This window comes from Fringilla coelebs (genome assembly GCF_963513975.1).
Source record: "Fringilla coelebs genome assembly, chromosome: 4".
In the NCBI taxonomy this organism is placed as follows: domain Eukaryota; kingdom Metazoa; phylum Chordata; class Aves; order Passeriformes; family Fringillidae; genus Fringilla; species Fringilla coelebs.
The window spans coordinates 45,393,354-45,412,555 of record NC_140032.1 but is presented as its reverse complement, the minus strand read 5'-3'; the positions used below and the strand labels follow the sequence as shown (position 1 = coordinate 45,412,555).

At 43.7% G+C, this 19,202-nt stretch overlaps 1 protein-coding gene across 1 annotated transcript; it reads left to right on the top strand.

The window, feature by feature from the left end:
- Positions 1 to 242: 242 nt before the first annotated feature.
- Positions 243 to 15,133, top strand: LOC311153055 (transmembrane protease serine 11E-like; the record flags this gene model as incomplete). Its single annotated transcript, XM_084204606.1, has 10 exons — positions 243 to 335; positions 8,193 to 8,313; positions 9,535 to 9,650; positions 10,077 to 10,144; positions 10,603 to 10,766; positions 11,737 to 11,775; positions 12,873 to 13,056; positions 13,278 to 13,543; positions 14,414 to 14,556; positions 14,972 to 15,133. 10 exons carry the CDS (start codon positions 243 to 245, stop codon positions 15,131 to 15,133), a joined length of 1,356 nt encoding a protein of 451 aa, XP_084060732.1.
- Between the last annotated feature and the right edge of the window lie 4,069 nt (positions 15,134 to 19,202).

Sequence of the window (19,202 nt, the reverse complement as noted above, 5' to 3'; positions counted from 1 at the left end):
TGCATCCTTGCAAAATTTTCATGGCTCTTCTGATTTGGGGTGTTGCAGGGTGTAGCTAATGCTCTGAAAAGGCTTCGGGATTCCTGGATGAAAGGTGTGATGAAAGAAGTGTATTGTTATTGTTTTAGGGGAGGAATCATGCTACTGGGTAAGCCTCTGTCACTGAGACTTGCTGGACTTGTTTGTTCTGACTTGCCTATGACTCCTTTCTTTCTTAATTCAGGAGATAAAGCCTCAAGTCTATGCTGAGATGCTGCACAGTGTGTTGTGGTGCTCGGCACAGTGGATCTCCCAGAGAGAAAAGCTTCTTGCTGACCTCTCAGTGGTACACAGAGGTGAGTGTCATGAGCTTCTGGCTTGCTTCTTGGTATTTTGGGCAGCATGGCTACATCATGTGTGGATTTATAGGGCAGTTTGAGCTTCGACCGAGGGTGTGGGGAGAATGGCACTAGTTCTGAGCTTGCTTCTGTTTTGATCTGCCTTTCATGCATCAGTAATCCTTCTGATATTTCTACCTTTCTCCTCACCCAAAATGCATGTTTTCTGAGAATTCTTCAGCTCATCTACAGCACAGTATGGCAAATCAAGGTGGCCTGTGTGGAGGGCAGGTGAGAGTCATCTCACGCTGTGCTGACTGACCTACCGTTTGTAGCGCAGTTAGAATGTGTTCTAGGCACAACCGCTGGATGAAAGGACAAGCGGAGTACAGTTGGTAAAAGTAGCTTCTTGTGCTTTTGATTATTTTAATGGACTTTGTATGCAGCCAGTGAAGTGTTAATCTGTGCGGGATCAGCTTGGAAACACACCAAATCTGGCACCTGACCCTTTCGCCTGCCCTGCGTTGGAACGAAAATCAAACTGAAAACTCACAGAGACTGTAACTGCTTGTGTGGTATTTTGCCTTTGGAGTAGATTTCAAGAAATCAAAGAAGGACAAAAGGAGACAGGCAGTGCTATTTTTGAGGGCTGGAAAGCAGAGATCTACTGCTATCATCTGTAATTGCCAAACTAACAGAGGAATATATTTGTCTATGACCAACACTGCTGGAAGGGGAAATCTGAGAGGTAAAGATGATGTTAAAGTTACAGAAATTTATCCTAAACTGACTGCAGTCAGTGGCCATGTGCTCAACATTTTCTTTACCCTGAGATGGCCTCTCAGTGTTCATGCAAATTGTAAGTCTTTACGTAGTGAGTAGTCCTCCTACGTCTGCTAAAACTCGTTTCAGAGCATGAGAGTCTCAAGAGCTAGCTGTGGCAGTCAGCCATAGAAAGACAAATAAGTGATAAAGGACATCTCAGTCTTCAGCATTACAGTTACATGCCACAGACTGTTGTAGTGGTATGGGAGGCTACCTCTATCCCAACGAACAAAGAGCTCAAAACTTCCAAACAGTCATGTCCAAAATGGATGAGAGAGTAAGGAACAGCAAACCTCTTGTGCTGATTGCAGAGGTGATTGGTTAACCAGGGAAGCCTGTATGAGAAGCATTTTGGCATCATGGATATAGTTGTTGGGAAGCTCTGAGTTAAGACATCCCAAAGACTGAATGCTGCCCTTGAATCTTGAAGCAAATGACAAGAGCTCTGTTTGGAGTGGTTGTCTTTACCCAGCTGAAGTGTGCTCTGGGGAAGCAGCAAGACCTTGGTAAAATTGGATGGTTAAGGGGAGGAGCTCAATTAGTAAGTGGCAAATACATTACTGATGCTTTATCTGACTGCAGAGGGGTGGCATGCAGCACCTACTGTTTTTGTGGGCTGTTCGAGGGTGTGGGAGATCAAGCTGATTTAGTATGACGCATAGAAAAACGCACACTTCATTTCCCTCAGCAGATACCTTAAATCTTTGGAAGTCTTTCATTGTATCAGAATGCTTTAGGAGATATCAAACACTGAGTAATTGAGGCTGGCAGGTAACTGACCTCATCCAAACAAGGGTCTGGCAGTACTTAGGCAGGCACCATCTTCTTCTGCTTCAGTTCTCAAAGCAGCTGAGGTTGTTGTCCCATTCTTTTAGAAGTGCGTGTCCCGAGTATGCCACAAGAGCACAGGAGAAGTGCTAGGTTGGCGTGGTTGTTTGTGGTAAAGGTGGGAGTGAAATTAGCAAGCCTTACTTTGTGGCCCTGTGCTTTTTCTATAGGCCTCCTGGAGTAAGCCAGATGTATCCCATTTGCTGCCCTTCCCAACCACCCTGCCAAGGTAGATAGCTCCAGGGACCCAGTCTGGATTTTTAAATCACATTCACCAGGCCAGCAGATTAGTCTGTTCAGTTGTCTTGTGAAAGGTCCTATTTCTAGGAAGAATGATTGTAGGCACGTACCTGAATCCATCAACTGGGAAAGCTGGTCATGACTATAAATGTGGAGAGACCCTCCCCATCAGATGTGCCACCCAAACTCTGCCGCTAGATCTTCTGAGAATACCGGATTATCTGTTGGCAGGGGTATAAAAAAAACCAACCAAACAAAAAAAGTATTATAGGAAGACAGCAGCAGATCACGTAGAAGAGGTTGCATGTTTTCTTCGCTGTGGAACGTGGCAAAACACTTTTGGTAAAGAGCTGGTACAAGAAAACATGGTTTGGATTAATCTAAGAGCAAATCTAGTTTGGGATGCTATAAGGTCTTAGCTTAAGAAGTCAAAAAATATCAAGAGCAGATCTGTAAAGCAGAATGGGGTAGCTGTTCCCTGCTTATCCAGAAATTCGGTGACTAGGTGACATGATAAAATTACACTTCCTTTTCTTGTCTGATCAGTTTGCTGGTATTGCTCTTGCTGAAGCTTTTGATAACATACAGTAACTCAACCAGAAGAGATGAATAATCTCAATATAGTGAATCAAACCCTGTCAGGCAGAGGTGGGAGCTGAACTTGCTTTACTTGCATTGTGAATGAATATAGTAACCTTTTAGGAAGTTTGGTATGGGTTTAGAGAAAAACCAGCTTGTCACTTGTGTATTGTGCTTGTCTTTCACTTTTGGGTAAATGTTCCAAATTCAAAGGTAAAGAATTCATTTGGGAATGATTAGAAGTCCAACCTGAAATCCTATGTGCTTTCTTACTGGTTTCACAAGGAAGACCAGTTTTAGCTCTGTAAAATTTCAGTATAACTCTTCTTCATAATATGTCAATAACTATGTTAATGTTGCTTTTATTTCTTGCTGTATTTCACTTATTAAAACATCTTGTATTGAGGTTTGATTTAATATATCTCTTTCTAAACACAACTTTAGTGCATTTGAAATACTTAATTATATTAAAATATATCTATTTTCAAAATAATTCATTTGGATTTTTTTTTCAGTACAGAATAACTTTTTAGTGATCACAGTCTTTGTCTCAGAGCCAAGGTGTGTAAGCTAGGAGATTTAATAATTTGCTCTTCCCAACCTGAATTAGCTGTGATATGAACTGCAGAGATGCTGCTGTCTTCATGGATTATCTTGGGAATGACGCATATTTTAAATGAGAACACGGATTGCTGGAGGAGGTTTAATGTTCATGATAGTATTGCCAAGATAAGCAGGTCTGTACTGAACTAAAGGATCTTGGGCTTGAAACTTTACACTAATTCACTGCAGACTGAAAGCTGTCAAATATAGATCACAAGGGGTGGTTTTAAGAGCAGAGAGGACTTGGCCTTTGAGTTCTCCCAGTGGTGTCTGGATCTGATCTCTTGTTAGGGTTTGCTCCTGTGGAATTTGAGTTATCTCATTCATGCTAGAGGGTGAATGCTGAATTCCCATCTGCCCTGCTAAGAGTTGATTTGCAGCTTAGTGGAGTTTGGGCAGTAAAAAAGTCAAAGCCTGTGATATAAGGAAACAAGAAACGTGAGACCGTGTGAAACACCAGACTCTAGAAGGCATCACACAGACAGCTGTGGTATTTGGGGTCTTCTGAGGAGAACGCCTGTCTGTTAAGCAATGTCTCTTTGCTACAGGAAGAAAGAAAGCATGTATCCATGGTGGAAGGCTTTCATTAGCACTGCAGAGGATCAGTGTTTCTCTGGCCATTGAGTGTTGCTGGGTGGAGCAGAATTTTTTGCTTGGTTACTAGAGTGTGGAGAAGACCATGTCTAATTCCTAAACAGGGGGATCTACCTGCCACTAAATTACATAACTATGGAGCAGGATATCCCAAGCACAGGAATCCCTGTCAAGGTGGTTATTCTGGTAGTCCTGCTCTCTGTGGCACCACAGCAAAAAAGGCTAGGGGAGTGAAGAGCTGGTTGGAGGTGTAATGTGTATGCATAATGAAAGCATTGAGTGGATATAACCTGAACTGTCTCTCAGTAACCATCCTAGCCTCTGTCTCAGCAAAGCTAGGCATGCCTAGTAAGATAAAATAGAAAAAAACCCAAACAGCAAAACATGGGGGCTGCTGAGCTGGGTCCCACACACAGACATTACAGTTGAGGATATTGGTAACTGTACACTGTGGGAGTCGATGAGTCTTGATGCTTCCATTGCAAAAGTTTGTTGGTTTTTATTCTATTCTGTCACTTAGCAAGACGGAAGTCAAAACCATCCTGCTAAAGGGAGGAAACTGTTTTGGTTTTGAAGAGATATTTCTACTTAAATTTGTATATCCTATACACAAATTAATTACCTGTATGTGGATATTGGTTGACGCCTCGTGGGTATTGGCGGATGAAAAGCTCAACAGGACCCAGCAATGTGGACTCACAGCTCAGAAAGCCAACTGTGAGCTGGGCTGCATCAAAAGAACTGTGGCCAGCAGTTTGAGGGAGGTCATTCTACTCTGCTCTTGCAGAGCACTGGAGTACTCATCCAGCTCTGGATAAGCTGAACATAGGAAGGACACAGGCCTTTTGGAGCAAGGCCAGAGAAGGGTTGTGAAGATCATCAGAGGGCTGGAACAGCTTTCCTCTGAAGACAGACTTGAGAGAATTGTGGCTGTTCAGCCTGGAGAAGAGGAGACTCATGGGAGATACTGTGAAGAGATTCTTCACTGTGAAGGTGGTGAGGCACTCGAACAGTTTTTCCAGAAAAGCTGTGGATGCCCCATCCCTGGCTGGAAGTGTTCATGGCCACACTGGGTGGGGCTCTGAGCAACCTTGTATGCAAAGTGCTCCTGCCCTTGGCAAGGGTTTTGGAACTAGATGATTTTTAAGAGTCCATTCCAACACAAACCATTCTATGATTCTATTATATGAATGCTTTAAAGCTTTTTCTTAAAAAAAAAAAGTTAAGTGAAATCAGTATCGGAAGTGGCGTAGGATTTTATTCCTTATCTCCCATGTTTACATTTCCCTCAGCACTACAGCACTTCCTAAGGTGTCTGTTTCCCTTTGCAAGTCTGTGTGACTTGTGGAGAACAAGTGGTTCTGAAATATTGGAGGAGAAAGGGGTCTGTGCTGCCATTATTTGTGCCTGTAGCTGGTATTTGCACAAAAAGGAAACAGAGACAGATGGCTGGAAGGACCGTGCTGCCTGTGAGAGCATGTTTCTCACAGGCAAGGAGATGCTCAGTTTTTTTAATCTTAAGCTTTGTAGCTTTGGCATAAAGCCACGTTTTGAGGAAATCTGTCTGGATACAGTTCACAAAATGCAGTGGTTACGATCCAAGAGCACAGTTGCCTCAATATCTGCAGAGTCAGCCATACATTGCCAGGGCTGTGCTGTGTGCTCTATGTGCCAAGAGCAGTGGAGGGATGGTGCTCCAATCGCCATTCAGGGGGAAGCCCTTGGAGTGGGGACAGCTGCAGGACAGGGAACCAGTCTGATTGTAATGGATGGGAGAGGCTCAGGCTGGAAACAAAAGCTCTCCAGTGAGGAGAGCCAAGTGAAATGCAAAAGCTTCCTCTTCCAAGCATGAGATGTCGCTCCTGATGAGGGGCAGAGGCATGTTGCCATAGTGGGCTGTTCTGATTAGCCAAGAGGCTTGCTCTCAAGGGTATTAATTGACTGCCCATGAGGTATGTTGCAATTCCCTGGGACTGGGAAATGCTGTGAGATGGGTATGGGAGTGTTCCATGGAAGGCTGCAGCATATTGAAAAAACCGAGGCGGAACAGTTCCGCTGGTTTTAGGTTTTTATTGGAATCTCTTTTTCTGCTGGACTCTCAGAACTGATGGACAGCGTATACAGGTCTAGATCCAGCTGAGTTCTGGTGGGTGTTATTTATGTGCTTATTGCAACTTGCAGTTTGCAAAGGAGTATTCTTGGCCAGCCTAGGTTTTCAGACTCCTATCAACTGCCCTACAGCCTTGACATCAGGAAACTGAGCCAGTCTGGTGGGTGAAAACTTGGGCTGTGCATTGCGAGAGCAGAACTTGCCCCAGTAAAGCAGGAGCAACAGAAGGAGAGGTACTGGCTTTCTCCATAGCATGTGAGTCTGTAGCAGAGGACTTGATCTTGGTCACCTGTCCTGTATATTTTGGTAACACTAAGCTGCTGCTTGTGACTACTACCTGCAGTTGTGATGCTGGCGGAAGCTCCTTTATTTTAACATTTTCTTTCCAGTATGCCACCTGTTTGAATGGGTAAAAAATTTCCCCATTTGGCTAGCACTCTCACTAGCCAAAACCAAGATTTTATATGAGGAGATTAAACTTTAAGTTTCTTCCAGCTTCCCTGTCCCTTGCTGAATACACCCTTGCTGCCTGCAGATCTCTCATCTCCTTCCTCTGCAGCGCTATCTGGTTGTTGGTTTTTTTTTGGTGGGGGGGGGGATGATTTTTTTTTCCTGTCTGTTTTTCTTGCCATTTCTTGCTTGTGGCTTTACTTGGTTTTCTTCCCATCAGAACAGAGGATATAACACCATCCCCCTCTCTCACCACTTCACTGCCTTTTGCTGTCTTGGATTTGTGCACCTTTACTCCTCATCTGCCCACTCAGCTCATTTCCTGAGATGGAGCCCCTGCTGTTAACATGCTCTGCTTTCACTGTGATTTCTTCCTTTCCACTCTGTATTCAGAAAACCTGCAAACACTTATTTTCTCTGCCTTTCTTCCTCTTCCTGCCCTCATCTTCTCAGATTTTGCTCAGAGATGGCTGTGCCATAGGCCTGAAAAGGGGAAAACAGCGTTTAGTATGTCTGGTTCACAGCAATACCAGCATGGATCAGGGGGTGTAAAGCAGCATGGTGAGTAGCCAGCCAGTCCTCCTCCTGAGGGCTGGCTGCTGCCATTTGTCTCTCCAGGATATCTGAGAGATTATCTCAGGTGTTTTTCTGATACCATGTACTAATGCAGACCATGTTGCCGAGACTCAGCATGAAGATTACCACATGGGGTGCTGTGGAACTATTTGGGATCTTTAATAATTGTGCGTAAGGTTTTGCATCATCCTACAATAAAGCTACTGAGGGCATGCACAAAAACACATTTTTCCTAATGTTCTGTCGCTTAATGCTGCACTGGAGGATATAAGTGGAGGAAAAAGTCTTCTGTGCCTCTGTCCATGTGTGAGTCAAGGTCTCAACCATTTTACAGGTCTGCTCTTGGCTTTCAGAGAGTTACTACTGGATATTGTTGCCATGTCACTTTTACACACAAGTGCCTCTTTCTTTCTCTATAGATTGTCTGGCAGGAGACAGGATGTGGTCGCTTTCAACATATGTGTGGCTTTGGAGCAGTAAGCCCCAAACCCTGTAGGGACTCAACAAATGTTACTACTCACCCCAACTAAATATAACCAAAGCCATGTATTATGTGGCATCTCTGGTTGCCTAGAGTATTCTTGGGGCAGAGGTTATTTCATCAGTCATCAATTATTACATTTATGTTCAGTTTGAGTACCTGTGTGGGCAGTTGGCCGCACCTGAAATCTGTGTAGTATTTCTTGAAGTGAAATTGTTTCTACTAGCATTTCCTGCACAACTTTTTCTCTGTGCGTATGTGAGGCAACAGAGGCAAGTTAGAACACTGGAAACTCTGACTAAATATAAAGGAAAAGCTTTTGCCATGAGGATGGGCAGTGACTGGACCAGAGATCTTGAGAGACTGAGTTATCTTTCTCCTTGGAGATACTAAAAACTTGACTGGACAAGGTCTGGAGCAACTACTTTAATGGGGTTTAGTTTAAACAGTCAGGCCCTCAGAGTCTAGAGGTCCTTCCCAACCTACCTCATTCTGTGGGGTTTTTCAGCTGAGCTAAGGTGTGCCAGATGTGATTAGACTCTGGATGAATTATTGTCTTTCTCCATGTTGTTTTCTTCAATGCAGGCAGAGATCCCAGATGGACAGAGGAGTAAGGCGCTTAGAGCCGTGGAAGATCGCAGTCATTGTTGTGTCAGTGATAGTAGGCTTAGCCCTCATCATTGGCTTGATTGCATTTCTTCTGTGCCATGGTAAGTGCCCCACTATTCTGTTGTTACAAGCTTTCAGGAATCTGTTGTGTTTCACTTGCTACTGTGGTCCTGCCTGATGATTTAGGCATGCAATTTTCCCCTGGTATAAAACTCGCATGAGAACTTTCAAAATGCTATTTGAGAGCTAGATTGATCTGAAAACCTGTAAGAATGCTTGAAATATGCTTTACTTGAAGCAGGGAGTTCAGTTTTAACCCTCCTTTTGTTTCTTGCCCTGGTATTTCCACTGGTAAAAGGATAAGTCTTTTGTATAAGCCAGAGGTGTGTCTAGTACTTAAGATGCATAGTAAGCTTAGTCTTGAATGGGTTTTTTGCAGAAACTCAACTTGGCCCCTCTAGTTGAGAATATTCCAGAAAAAGACAGGGCAGAGCTTTAGGCTTTTCAGAGCTCAGAACTCAGTTCTGGCTGCCAAGAGCCCAGTTTCAGTAGCAGATCATAGAATCAATAAAGTTGGAAAAGATTTTTAAGATCACCAAGTCCAACCATCTTGGCTTATGACTTGAAGACAATTAATTCCATTCCCAGTCACTTGCCTCATGAATGAAGTTGAGTCATTCCATTCCCAGTCTCTGAGATAGCTGTGTGAGTTTTTTGAAATGCTTTCCTGCTGGAATGGAATGAATCATGTGGCCATCTCAGCTCACTGAGAGTCACTGAGGCTGTGGCTTGCACTAGGTCACCAGAAGGAGCAGTGGCAGAGCTACAGCTCAGCATTGCTTTTTGCCAGCTCTGTGTTGCAGGGCCCCTCTCTGCCATACACTCCAGAAAACAGATTTTAAAATTAAGTCAACCACTGAACAGATGCAAACAGCTCTGTCCCACATGCCTCTCAGAGGGGCAGGAATGTCACAGAGTGCAGCTGGGGAGGAGTGGATGTGGCTGAGTTGGAAGGGCTCCTTTCTCTTGTGCTGTGCTCATCTCAGGCCAACAAGAAGATGGACCCCAGGGCAATGTTGTAGTGGGTGTAATTTGGAGCTCCTTGGGATGGTCCTCAAATAAGAAATGAGCCCCTAGATGGTCCATGGGGCAACAGGATGGTCCAGAACCCCCTTTTACCAAGTGCTGCTAAAGCTGTAATTTCACAGTTGACAGGATCATGGCCAGGGACCCTTGCTTGTGCCATGTTCTGTGAGATATTGTGCATCTTTGAATAGCACTAAAGATGATCAGCTACCTTTCCTTCTTTTTCTCCTCTGTAGATCAAGACAGATATTACAATGCATCTTTCCTAATCACCAATGTCGACTATAGTCCTCAGTATGAAAGGCAAACTACAGAGGAGTTCAGGAACCTAAGTGAAGATATTGAAACCATGGTAAGATAAAAGCTTTTCTGCTTACACCTGACCTATGCTGAAGAGTTCTGCAAATGTGTAATTGGAAATAGAGTCAGAGGTGATTGTGCCTCATCCCTACATGGCTGGCCTTACCTTACACACCTTGCTGTTGTGGGTTAAAGATGCATAGCTGACTTTGCACATGCAGATGGTAAGCACAGGTGCTGTCTGCTCCAGAAGCCCTGTGGTGGAACTGGCAAGCACAGAGCAGAATGGATAGTGAAATCAGCCAGCTCAGTGTTTGTTTTGGATCTGCATTCTCTGATGGAAATTTAGTGGTAGCTTTGGTGTGGAGGTGGAGATCTGCAAGCATTTTCATGTGTTTCAGAGGCTCATGAGACCATTATATTCAAAAAGCATGTACCTATTTCAGGTGTATTTTAACACACTCTTTTCTTTTAACAGATATCTGAAGTATTCAGGGGGTCCTTTCTAAGTAAAAGATATATCAAGAACCACGTGGTCAGTCTAAGGTAAGGGATGTGAAGGCCAGGAATAAGCAGGGATGTGCTAATACCTTTTTTTCCTACCTGTTGACCACATGGAGCATTCCTCGTGGCTTGGGTTACACCATCAGAGTGACTAAGCCTTTGTTTGGTTGTTGCTGTCCTCTAGTGCTCACAACACTGAGGACTCAGTTACCCTTAGAGGTCAGCAAGGAAGAGAAGTTTGACTTTATACTTCTGCAGATTGATTACCCTTTCCCTAATTGTTCCCAGAAAATTCCCTCTGATCCCTGTCATAGCAAGAAGCTTTTGCTCCCTGCTGACATGTCATCATCTTCCTTTACTTGAGCACAGACACACGATTTGTTCTGGACATCTGTGCAGACCAGACCTGTTCTCACATAAAGAAGGCAGGCAGTACAATGCAGAACCAGGAGCCTTAGTAGGCAAAGAGAACGACACCATTTGTTTTTGTTGGTTTGTAGCCCAGATCCTCTTGGAGTGCTTGCATCTGTTGTTCTGGTATTTAAATTTCCCTCTGCTGACAGTGAAGCAACGACCTGGGGTCAAGTCAACCGTGTGTTACTCAGAAGGCTGAAAGCAACCTCGACCTTCCTGAATGTTGACCAGTCTACCATTAGACTCACAGGCAAGTGCCTTGGGTTTGTGTTTTCAGCTTGGAATTTGCTCCTCACACTTTGTTCTCAGCGTAATGAGTTTCACCTTAGTATGCAAATGTGGACTATTCTTGTTTTCTTTTTTTGCCCTCTCAAAATTGTCTGTGAGGCTGACAGCATGGGAAGTTGGAAGACGGAACATGGAAAGAACTAAAACATATTGACATTGATTTATGATTGTGAGCTCTTCTCCATGCATCAGAGGTTTTCTCTGTGTGACCAGGTTGTGTTGACTGAGATAGTCCCCCTCAATTCATCAAAAAAGGTCCAACTTTGTGACCATGGGTTCACAAACAACTTTAAGACATATAGTAAATTGAATAAGAACCTTTATAACCGCGCACTGAAATGCAGAGTCCTCAAGCTATTAAAAATGCAGGGCTGAGGTGGTTCCCTTCTCTGTCCTCTGCCATTTCCTTTGTAATCTGACAGATTTCTGTAGCAAGTGTCCATAACAAGATACTGAGGATCACTGGGCAGTAATCCTTTCCCATGAATCTGTTGTGGATTGCTATCAGACTCTGACAGAGGGGCTTTGTGGGAAAGAAATTAGAAATGTTGCAGTTTACCTTCAGACAATCCCAGCACTGAGGACTTGTGAAGAGTCATCTGACCACCTTGCCACACTAAACCTGAAAAAAGGCCTGCAGGCATTTGCTGTTGCACATTGTACATGCAGATGTAACTTGGACCCACTTGCAGTCATCTGCTGTTTTTGTTAGCTCTGAGCTAAGGCAAGAAATGTGCATCCTGTGGCCTTTCAGTGAGCAACAGAGGCTTAACTAAACTTCTTCAACAGAGCAAATTACTACTTCTTGTGCTGTCACTCCAGGCAGCAATGTAAGCCATTTAATTTTTGTTTCCTGGGTACGGGGAGAGAGTCTGGGCTGGATCACATAGCATATGAGATAAACTTACTGTGGTCTTTGCTTTTCATTCCAGAGTTGAACAAGGAAAAGGGAGATAACCTTTTAAACAACTGTAAGTACAAATGCTTTATAGTAAAGGTCCAGGGACACAGTGCTGGAAGTTCTTTGCTTAGAAAATCCTTACACTTTCATGATACAAGCTGAAAATAGAATTTGTTGCAGATATTAGAACAGCAGACAGTGCATGAGCCAGGGGAGACTTCAGCTTATTTCCTTGCAGTCTTGCTGGCTCTATACATTTCTAGAAACAAGCATTCTGGCTTGGTGGTGGGAAGCACTTGCTTTAATGTTGGCTGTTGGAAGTAGGGGCATGTATTGAGCTGCTGTTAGCAAGTTTGCAGAAGGACTACAGTTTTGCTGCGGGCCATGATTCTAGCTGTGGGCCATGATTCTTGCTGGGATCCTTCAAAAAACATTTTCTCTCTGCCCTGCCCCCTTCCTCCCTGAAGAAAGGTTTGGCAGTAGATGTCTGTCAGATTTGACCTAAACTTTAAGGAAAGACCAGAGGGTGGGAGAGGGAGGAGAGCTGTCTGCACTCAGAGCAAGGCAGTGGCACTGCCCCGGAGAGTGGTGAGTTCTCTGTCCTCCTGTTGTGCTCCCCCTTGAGGTCTCACAGCTCCTCAGGAAACTGGGAGACAGCGTAAGTACCCTCCCAGGCAGTCCATCAGTCCGCTGCATGCTCTTGAAGACTTTGCATATTAGATTTCCATCTTCAAGGGGCCTCTGAGAATGAACTGGTTTGAATCTAACCTTTTTCAGCTGGGTAATACCTGATTGTTGGCACAGTGGTTGTGAGTAAATTGTTGGAAAGAGGACACTGTTTTTTTGTTGCTGCTGCCAAGGCTAATCTGTAGGTGACCTGAAAAAATCCGTTTTTTTCCAGTTTCTCAGATACACAGCCTTCAGGTCCCATGGGAATTCATATGGGCTTGTGTGTCTGAAAACTGGCTGAATGGAAAAGTACTGACTCCTCTCCCAAACTTCTTTGTTTACCCTGCATGTATCCTGAGACACTTGTGACCATGGCACTTGGTTTCCCTGCTTTAGGTGAAGGCTGTCTCTTGATGGAGACTCCTGCCCTGTTACACCTGTGCCTGCAGCCATGAGGGCCTTCAATCAGCTAAAGCAGAGCTGCCTTTTCTCTGACAGGCTGTGGAATACGAAGACAGGCATTTACATCCTTCACAGGAGTGGAAAGAATAACTGGTGGGCAGGGTGCACGGGAGGGAGAATGGCCCTGGCAGGCGAGCATTCAGCTCGATGGGACCCATCGCTGTGGGGCGTCAATCATCAGTAACACCTGGCTGGTGACTGCAGCCCACTGCTTTAAAGAGTAAGTCATCAGCACCTCTCTGATCCTACAGGCCTTATGACTCTTGGGTGCTCCAACCTTTTGTGACCCTCTAATATTTGTATCTGCTGAAAGATAATGAAGTTTTACTCTTCCCCTTCGGCAAACTTGGTCACATTGCTTTTTGATGCTTAAATGGAGACCTAAGCTCCCTTAGGTATGTTGTTTTGCGTGGCTATGACATAAACTCAAACATCTTACAGAGTAAAAGATCCTCGGAGGTGGACTGCCAGCTTTGGAATTCTGCTGAGACCTCCAAAACAGAGAAAATTTGTCCGGAGAATTATTGTTCATGAGAGATACAGTGACCTTCCCCTTGATCATGACAATGACGTGGCTGTTATGGAACTTGCCTCTCCTATTGAGTTCACAAGTGAGGTGCACAGTGTCTGCCTTCCTGAAGCATCTCATGTTTTCCCAGACAACGCTTCCTGTTTTGTCACTGGCTGGGGAGCTTTGGAGAATGATGGTGAGTGTCTCTTGCCTCCCTGTGCCCTGTCACACAGGTACGTGAGAAGACTGATGTTAGTTTTATGGGGTTTTTTGTTCATTTTGAGTTCCTTAGACTTGGTGTTTAATAGGTGCATGTCCCAGTGAGGTACCTTTGGACTTAGTTGGCTGCTTTTTTTTCTGGCTTGGTCAGTGGATCAGAAATGGGGGGAAGATCCTGAAGGTTAGTCTTCTGGGATTTAAGAGCAGATTTTCTTAGTTTCTGTACACACAGCACTGGTTGAACACATTTGGTTCTCCAGTCCCTCTGGGTTTAGCTCTGACCGTGAGTTGTTTTGCTATTCAGATTTTTTGCAGACGCACCATGACAATTTTCATCAGTTTTTCTCTCTTTGGTCATAAGTGAGGCCTCATCCAGTGATTTGAGTGAGTTTCTTTCAAATTAGTGTGTCACTGAGGTTAGAGAGCACAGGACTATAAATCTGCTTGTGAGAGCCACTGACCTGTACAGGTTGTGTTTCATGGGAGACCCCTGGGATGTGCAGTGATTGCCCAAAGCTATGGTGCAGTTACCCAAATGGGTCTTTTCAGGGATAGCAAGGGCCTACCCTGTAGCCTACAGTTGAATGCAGCACTGAAATATGTACGAAAAAATCCATTTGTCCATTAGGCTAAAAAGCATCTGGTGATGATGAAAGATGGATAGGAGTTATGTTTGGGAACAAGTGAAGGACTTTGGCAGTGGAGGGTAGTAACTTTCCTATTCCTGAGACATTTTCTGGGTAGCTCCCTTAATTGCCTGTGATGGCAGGAAAAATTGGCTACTCCTAATCACTGAGTTCTTTGTGTTGCTTACCTTGTCTGCAAATTCTAATGCCACTTCTTCTAGGCTACAGTGTTAATCAGCTTCGACAAGCAGAAGTGAGAATTATAAGTACTGAGGTTTGTAATAGGAGACAAGTGTACGGTGGAGCGATAACAGCTGGAATGTTGTGTGCTGGATACTTGGATGGGCAGGTGGATGCTTGCCAGGTAAGTCTCTTTATTGGTAGTAGTTAAAAGGAAATAGGTGGGGTGGAAGGTGATGTTTACTAGAAATAAAACGTACTTTGGGCAATGTTTTCTAGAAATAAGATGTACTTTGGTACTTAAGTTTATGAGTTTCAATATCTTGATAGATACAAATTAAGAGTTTCAAGGCTCACGCACTGGAGTCTGCACTTCAGTTTGCATGAAGTTTATATGCGAAGCAGAATTGAGAGAATGCAGATGTGAGGGTGTGAATTAGACATAGGCTGTGATCCTCTGTCTTGTCAGTAAACTGTGTGGAACTTGAATTATAGCTGAGATCTACAGAAAAATACCCACCAATTGTACCAGAAGAATTTGAGAATTTGAGTTCATGGCTGTTTACTTTTTCTCTGTCTGTTGACATTTTTCTCCTTAGGGTGACTCTGGTGGGCCGCTGGTGCATGCGAATTCCAGAGGAATCTGGTATCTTGTGGGAATAGTGAGCTGGGGAGATGATTGTGGCAAGCCAAATAAACCAGGAGTATACACACGAGTGACTTACTATCGAAACTGGATCCACTCCAAAACGGGCATCTGAAACCTGGAGCAGGTTAAGTTCTGTGGGCTGTGTACAGCTATTCCTCTGACTCATCCTGCTCTGTGGTCACCCTCTAAGCAGCTGCTGGCTTAGCTTGTGGTCGTGTATAAAGTACCTGTAAGCTTGGAGCAGTCTGGGACTTGAAATTGATTTGGCCAACAGCCAGACAGGAATGGACTTGATCCATGTGACATTTGTTTGTTCAGGAAGTAGTCTGTCAGAGGGACAACTGCCTTCACCTATATGCAATATATTGACCCTTTTTTTTCTACACGGCCACACATCTTGGCCCCAGCTTTTATACCCAAGCAAAGTGTTTGAGCCCAAACAATCATCTACCAGCATCCAAGACAAGCTATAACTGAAACCTGGCCCATCCCTTTGCTGTGTGTTTACAAGGCCCTATCTATCCATAGAAAAGCTACAATCCAGGCCCTGACTGCAAGGCTTCTGTACTTCTGAGTTCTTGAGCTTTCTCCTGCATCATTCTTGGAAGTGCACTATAATGAAGAACGGAAGATGGCTTAGAGAAGTCCTGACTCCTAATATCACGTGGGACTGTTAATTAAGTGAATAGAGAATTTTCCTTGCCTGAGAAAGAAATTAGTGGGAAACACCAGCTTGTGTCCACCTTCTTTGAACAAGGGAACACATGCCTGTTCATTGTTTTATATAAGCAGTCTCTGCCACAGCATTTGCCAGGGGAGTGATTGCTGGACTTAAGACCAAAAACCACCTTATGTTCATACCACTTTGTTGCCGTAGCACAATATTTGGCTGAATTAATTTCCAGTTTTGTCTTTCCAGACTGTATTTTTCTGAATAAAAGTCCTTTGCCTTTTGTGCAGGATGGATGATTGAAACAATCTTAGTATGGCCTTCGTCAAAAAAACTTCTCAAACTTCCTATTCTTGTGAATGCTGTTCTCAAGTCTTTATAGTTTTATATGTGCATCTTTAGCTATATCCTATTTAAAAAAAAAAAGCTTTTGCAGTACAGTGGAAATATCCCTGTCCTTCAAAGCAGGACAGAACTTCTGACAGACCCAGAAATCTTATGTACAGAGCTCTCTCTTCTCACAGGAAGTAAGAATTGCCTGAGTTGCATTGCCAGACTGTAGCTGACTCATTTGATCTTGGCCACACAAACCTCATATTCTGTCTGGCTTCATGTTTTCAGGAGCCCATGTTTCTGTCAGCCAGGTAGATCCAATGCTTTCTTACAACCCAGCAGCAGAACACACCTGTTCTTGGTGGGGATGCTCTCCTTGGTGTGTCTGAAAGCTTTCCAACTTCATGTGGATCCTGATCCTAACAACAGCAAATGCTGTGGACTTAATTGCTGGATAATGAGCCACAACTGATCTTTTCTCCTACTGTGGTCAGAAGGGAAAGAAGTCAGGAGAGGAGATACCAGCCACACTGCCAAGATTCAGAGCTGGTCCAGCATGGCAAGCAGGAAAGAACCTTCTGCCAGGCTAGAAAAGGCAAACAGCAGGCTTTCAATATGCTCTTAGTTAGAAGGGCTGGGGGAAACAGGCCCTCAGTGGTTATGGTCTTGGGATCAGAGTGTTGTTCAAGGTGAGCACCAGTCAGCTGGCAAAGTCAATGGCAGCTCAGGGATCCCCTCTGGACTGTGCAGCTCACTGCCAGTGCTGCCCAAATAGAGCAGTGATCCCTCCAGAGCAGTGATAACAGAAGTATTTTAATTGCATGTCCTGTGATCTGTTTGTCAGTCCAGAGAACAGTTTTTCTAGAGCCTCACTGGAGGTACTGGAATAGTTCTAAGCCCACAGAAGATCTGCAGCTGTTCTGTGTTCTATACTTGTGTATACCTGGCACTTCATTTTTTTTTTTTTTACCTCCAGGAACTTTTCTTGTGGAATGCAGTGAGCTTCAGAAACACACTTGGTGGTTTAATTTCTACATAGGGAATAAACACTGGTTCCATAGGCCTCAGCCCAACAAATTTCATTTCAGCCTCTTTAGCCGAACATGTCTTTGACAGACATTTCTTGTTAGAGGAAGCTTAAAACTGATATACGACAAATATATATAAAATTTTTTTTCTTGGTTGTAGCACTTGTCTTGCCAGGACGGTGAATGAAATTTTATACTTCATAACAATCATTACAAAATACTATGGATTTTCAGTTTTGAAACCACTTTAGGCTCGGGTTTTCAAAGGACATAATGGTTTTTCCATCTGCTGTATTTCATTGTAACTTGCACGCTTCACATTTTTAGGATTGCAAATACCAACTTTCTCACTGATTTCCCAAAATAGATAAGTAGATGTCCAAAAAATTCATTTCAAATCCGTGAACTTCCCAATTTGCTTCTTTTGGGTACTACATCAGAAAGCCTTAAGCATTTAGCTCAGTCTCAAGGGCTGGAGTAAATCTCATTCTCCAAAGTGGTGGAAACAAAACTTAAAAACTCGACTTGCCATTTGTTGAAGGAACTGCCATTTCTGAGGGTCTACTTGTAGAGATACAGTACCTGATCTCCCTTACTGCTGAGTGCCAGCACAGTGCAACCAGGAGGAGCAGGGATGAAGAGAATCTGGCATCTACTTGGTGTATGTTTTGGAAGGCTTTATTTTGGACTACCTTGTGGAGATTCTCCTTATAGCACCTGGAAATTTTGGTTCCAGTTTCTTCTGGGAGCAATGTAGTTCACATGCTCTGAGGCCTCTTGGTGATGCAAAGCAGTACAAATGGTGACAATCAAGAAAAGCATCTGAAAGAACAGACTTCATCCAAGGTAATATTGATGTGGTCGGACATGATGGGCCTGAATCCCTTACTTGTGGCAAAAGTACACTGATGTCAACCTTGTCTGGCTCCTCATGAGGGAAATTAAGGAAACCTGAAGCCAAAACTTTTTATTTGGTTTAGGTGGTCTAGCAGACTTGCATTTCTTTGAAGCTGCATTTTCACCAATTTGTGAAGCTACAAGCTGCAGTTTCTCTCAACTGTGTTTTTAGAGGAATTAACATCTTCACTTAAGGCAGAATGGGATATATTTAACAATACAATCATTCATGACACACAGGAATGTATTTTATATGTAAATATAATAAAAGCTGTTAAATTTACCTTCTGTTTCATTACTAATTTCCTGTATCACACCAACTGGAAGTTGGAGACTCCTCTGTTTTAGAACCTTACACTGATTCTATATCATGGATTTATGCGCTGGCTTTTATGTTCTCTTAATCATCTTGCTTTTCTGATTGTTAGAAGCTGTTAGATGAGCAAAATGTCATCCAGACTAGGACAGAATTTACTCACCTGGCCAGTGGTTACCCAAATTTATGTGCAGGTAAAGAGGTCCTGTGTCATCCACTAGAGGGTGAATCGTATTGTCCAAGAGCCTTACAACCCTGGCACCTGGTGGTGCTCTGCTTCAACTCACTAGAGAGGAGCTGGAGGACAAGGCACTGTGCCCCTGCTGCCTTGAAGATGCAGAGGTGCTACACAGTTTGCTTGCAAAATCTGGGGAGGCTCCAGCTGCTTAAAGCTGGAGGCTTTAAGCACAGGCATCTGCAGCACTGCGTGAGTTTCAGGCCTCTCCCATTGGTAAGATTGGTGTCCCTCTCTCCCCTCTAAGTGTGTTAAATACTCCCATCTAAGTGTGTTAAATAAGTTCCTCAAAGCTTTTTCTCTTTCTTAATTGAAACAATTTTTTTGCACCTGAGAAAAAGCCACAAACAATGAACGACAAAGTGTTCTTCAAGGGAAGTATGATTTAAGAAAGCGTTCCATTAGATATAAAATTGAAGATAAAGCAGATTAACTGCCATTTGCTCTCTTTGTTTCTGAAGTCTTCTAACCAGATGAGTTTTGAAAAGTTTTCTTTGCAGCAATATCAGCAAGCTGAAATACTGACAGCTTTGTTTTATAGAAGGATGCTGTACAGTAGGCTGTGGCTGTGAGAGCAAGGGCTGAGCAGGTTTTGTCTGCTTATCTGCAGCAACGAAGCCAGAGCTTTGTCCTGGGGAAGAGTAGATTGGGAAGGCACACGCTCAGGTAATTCTGGCATTGTGGGTCAGTTTTCTGAGCTTA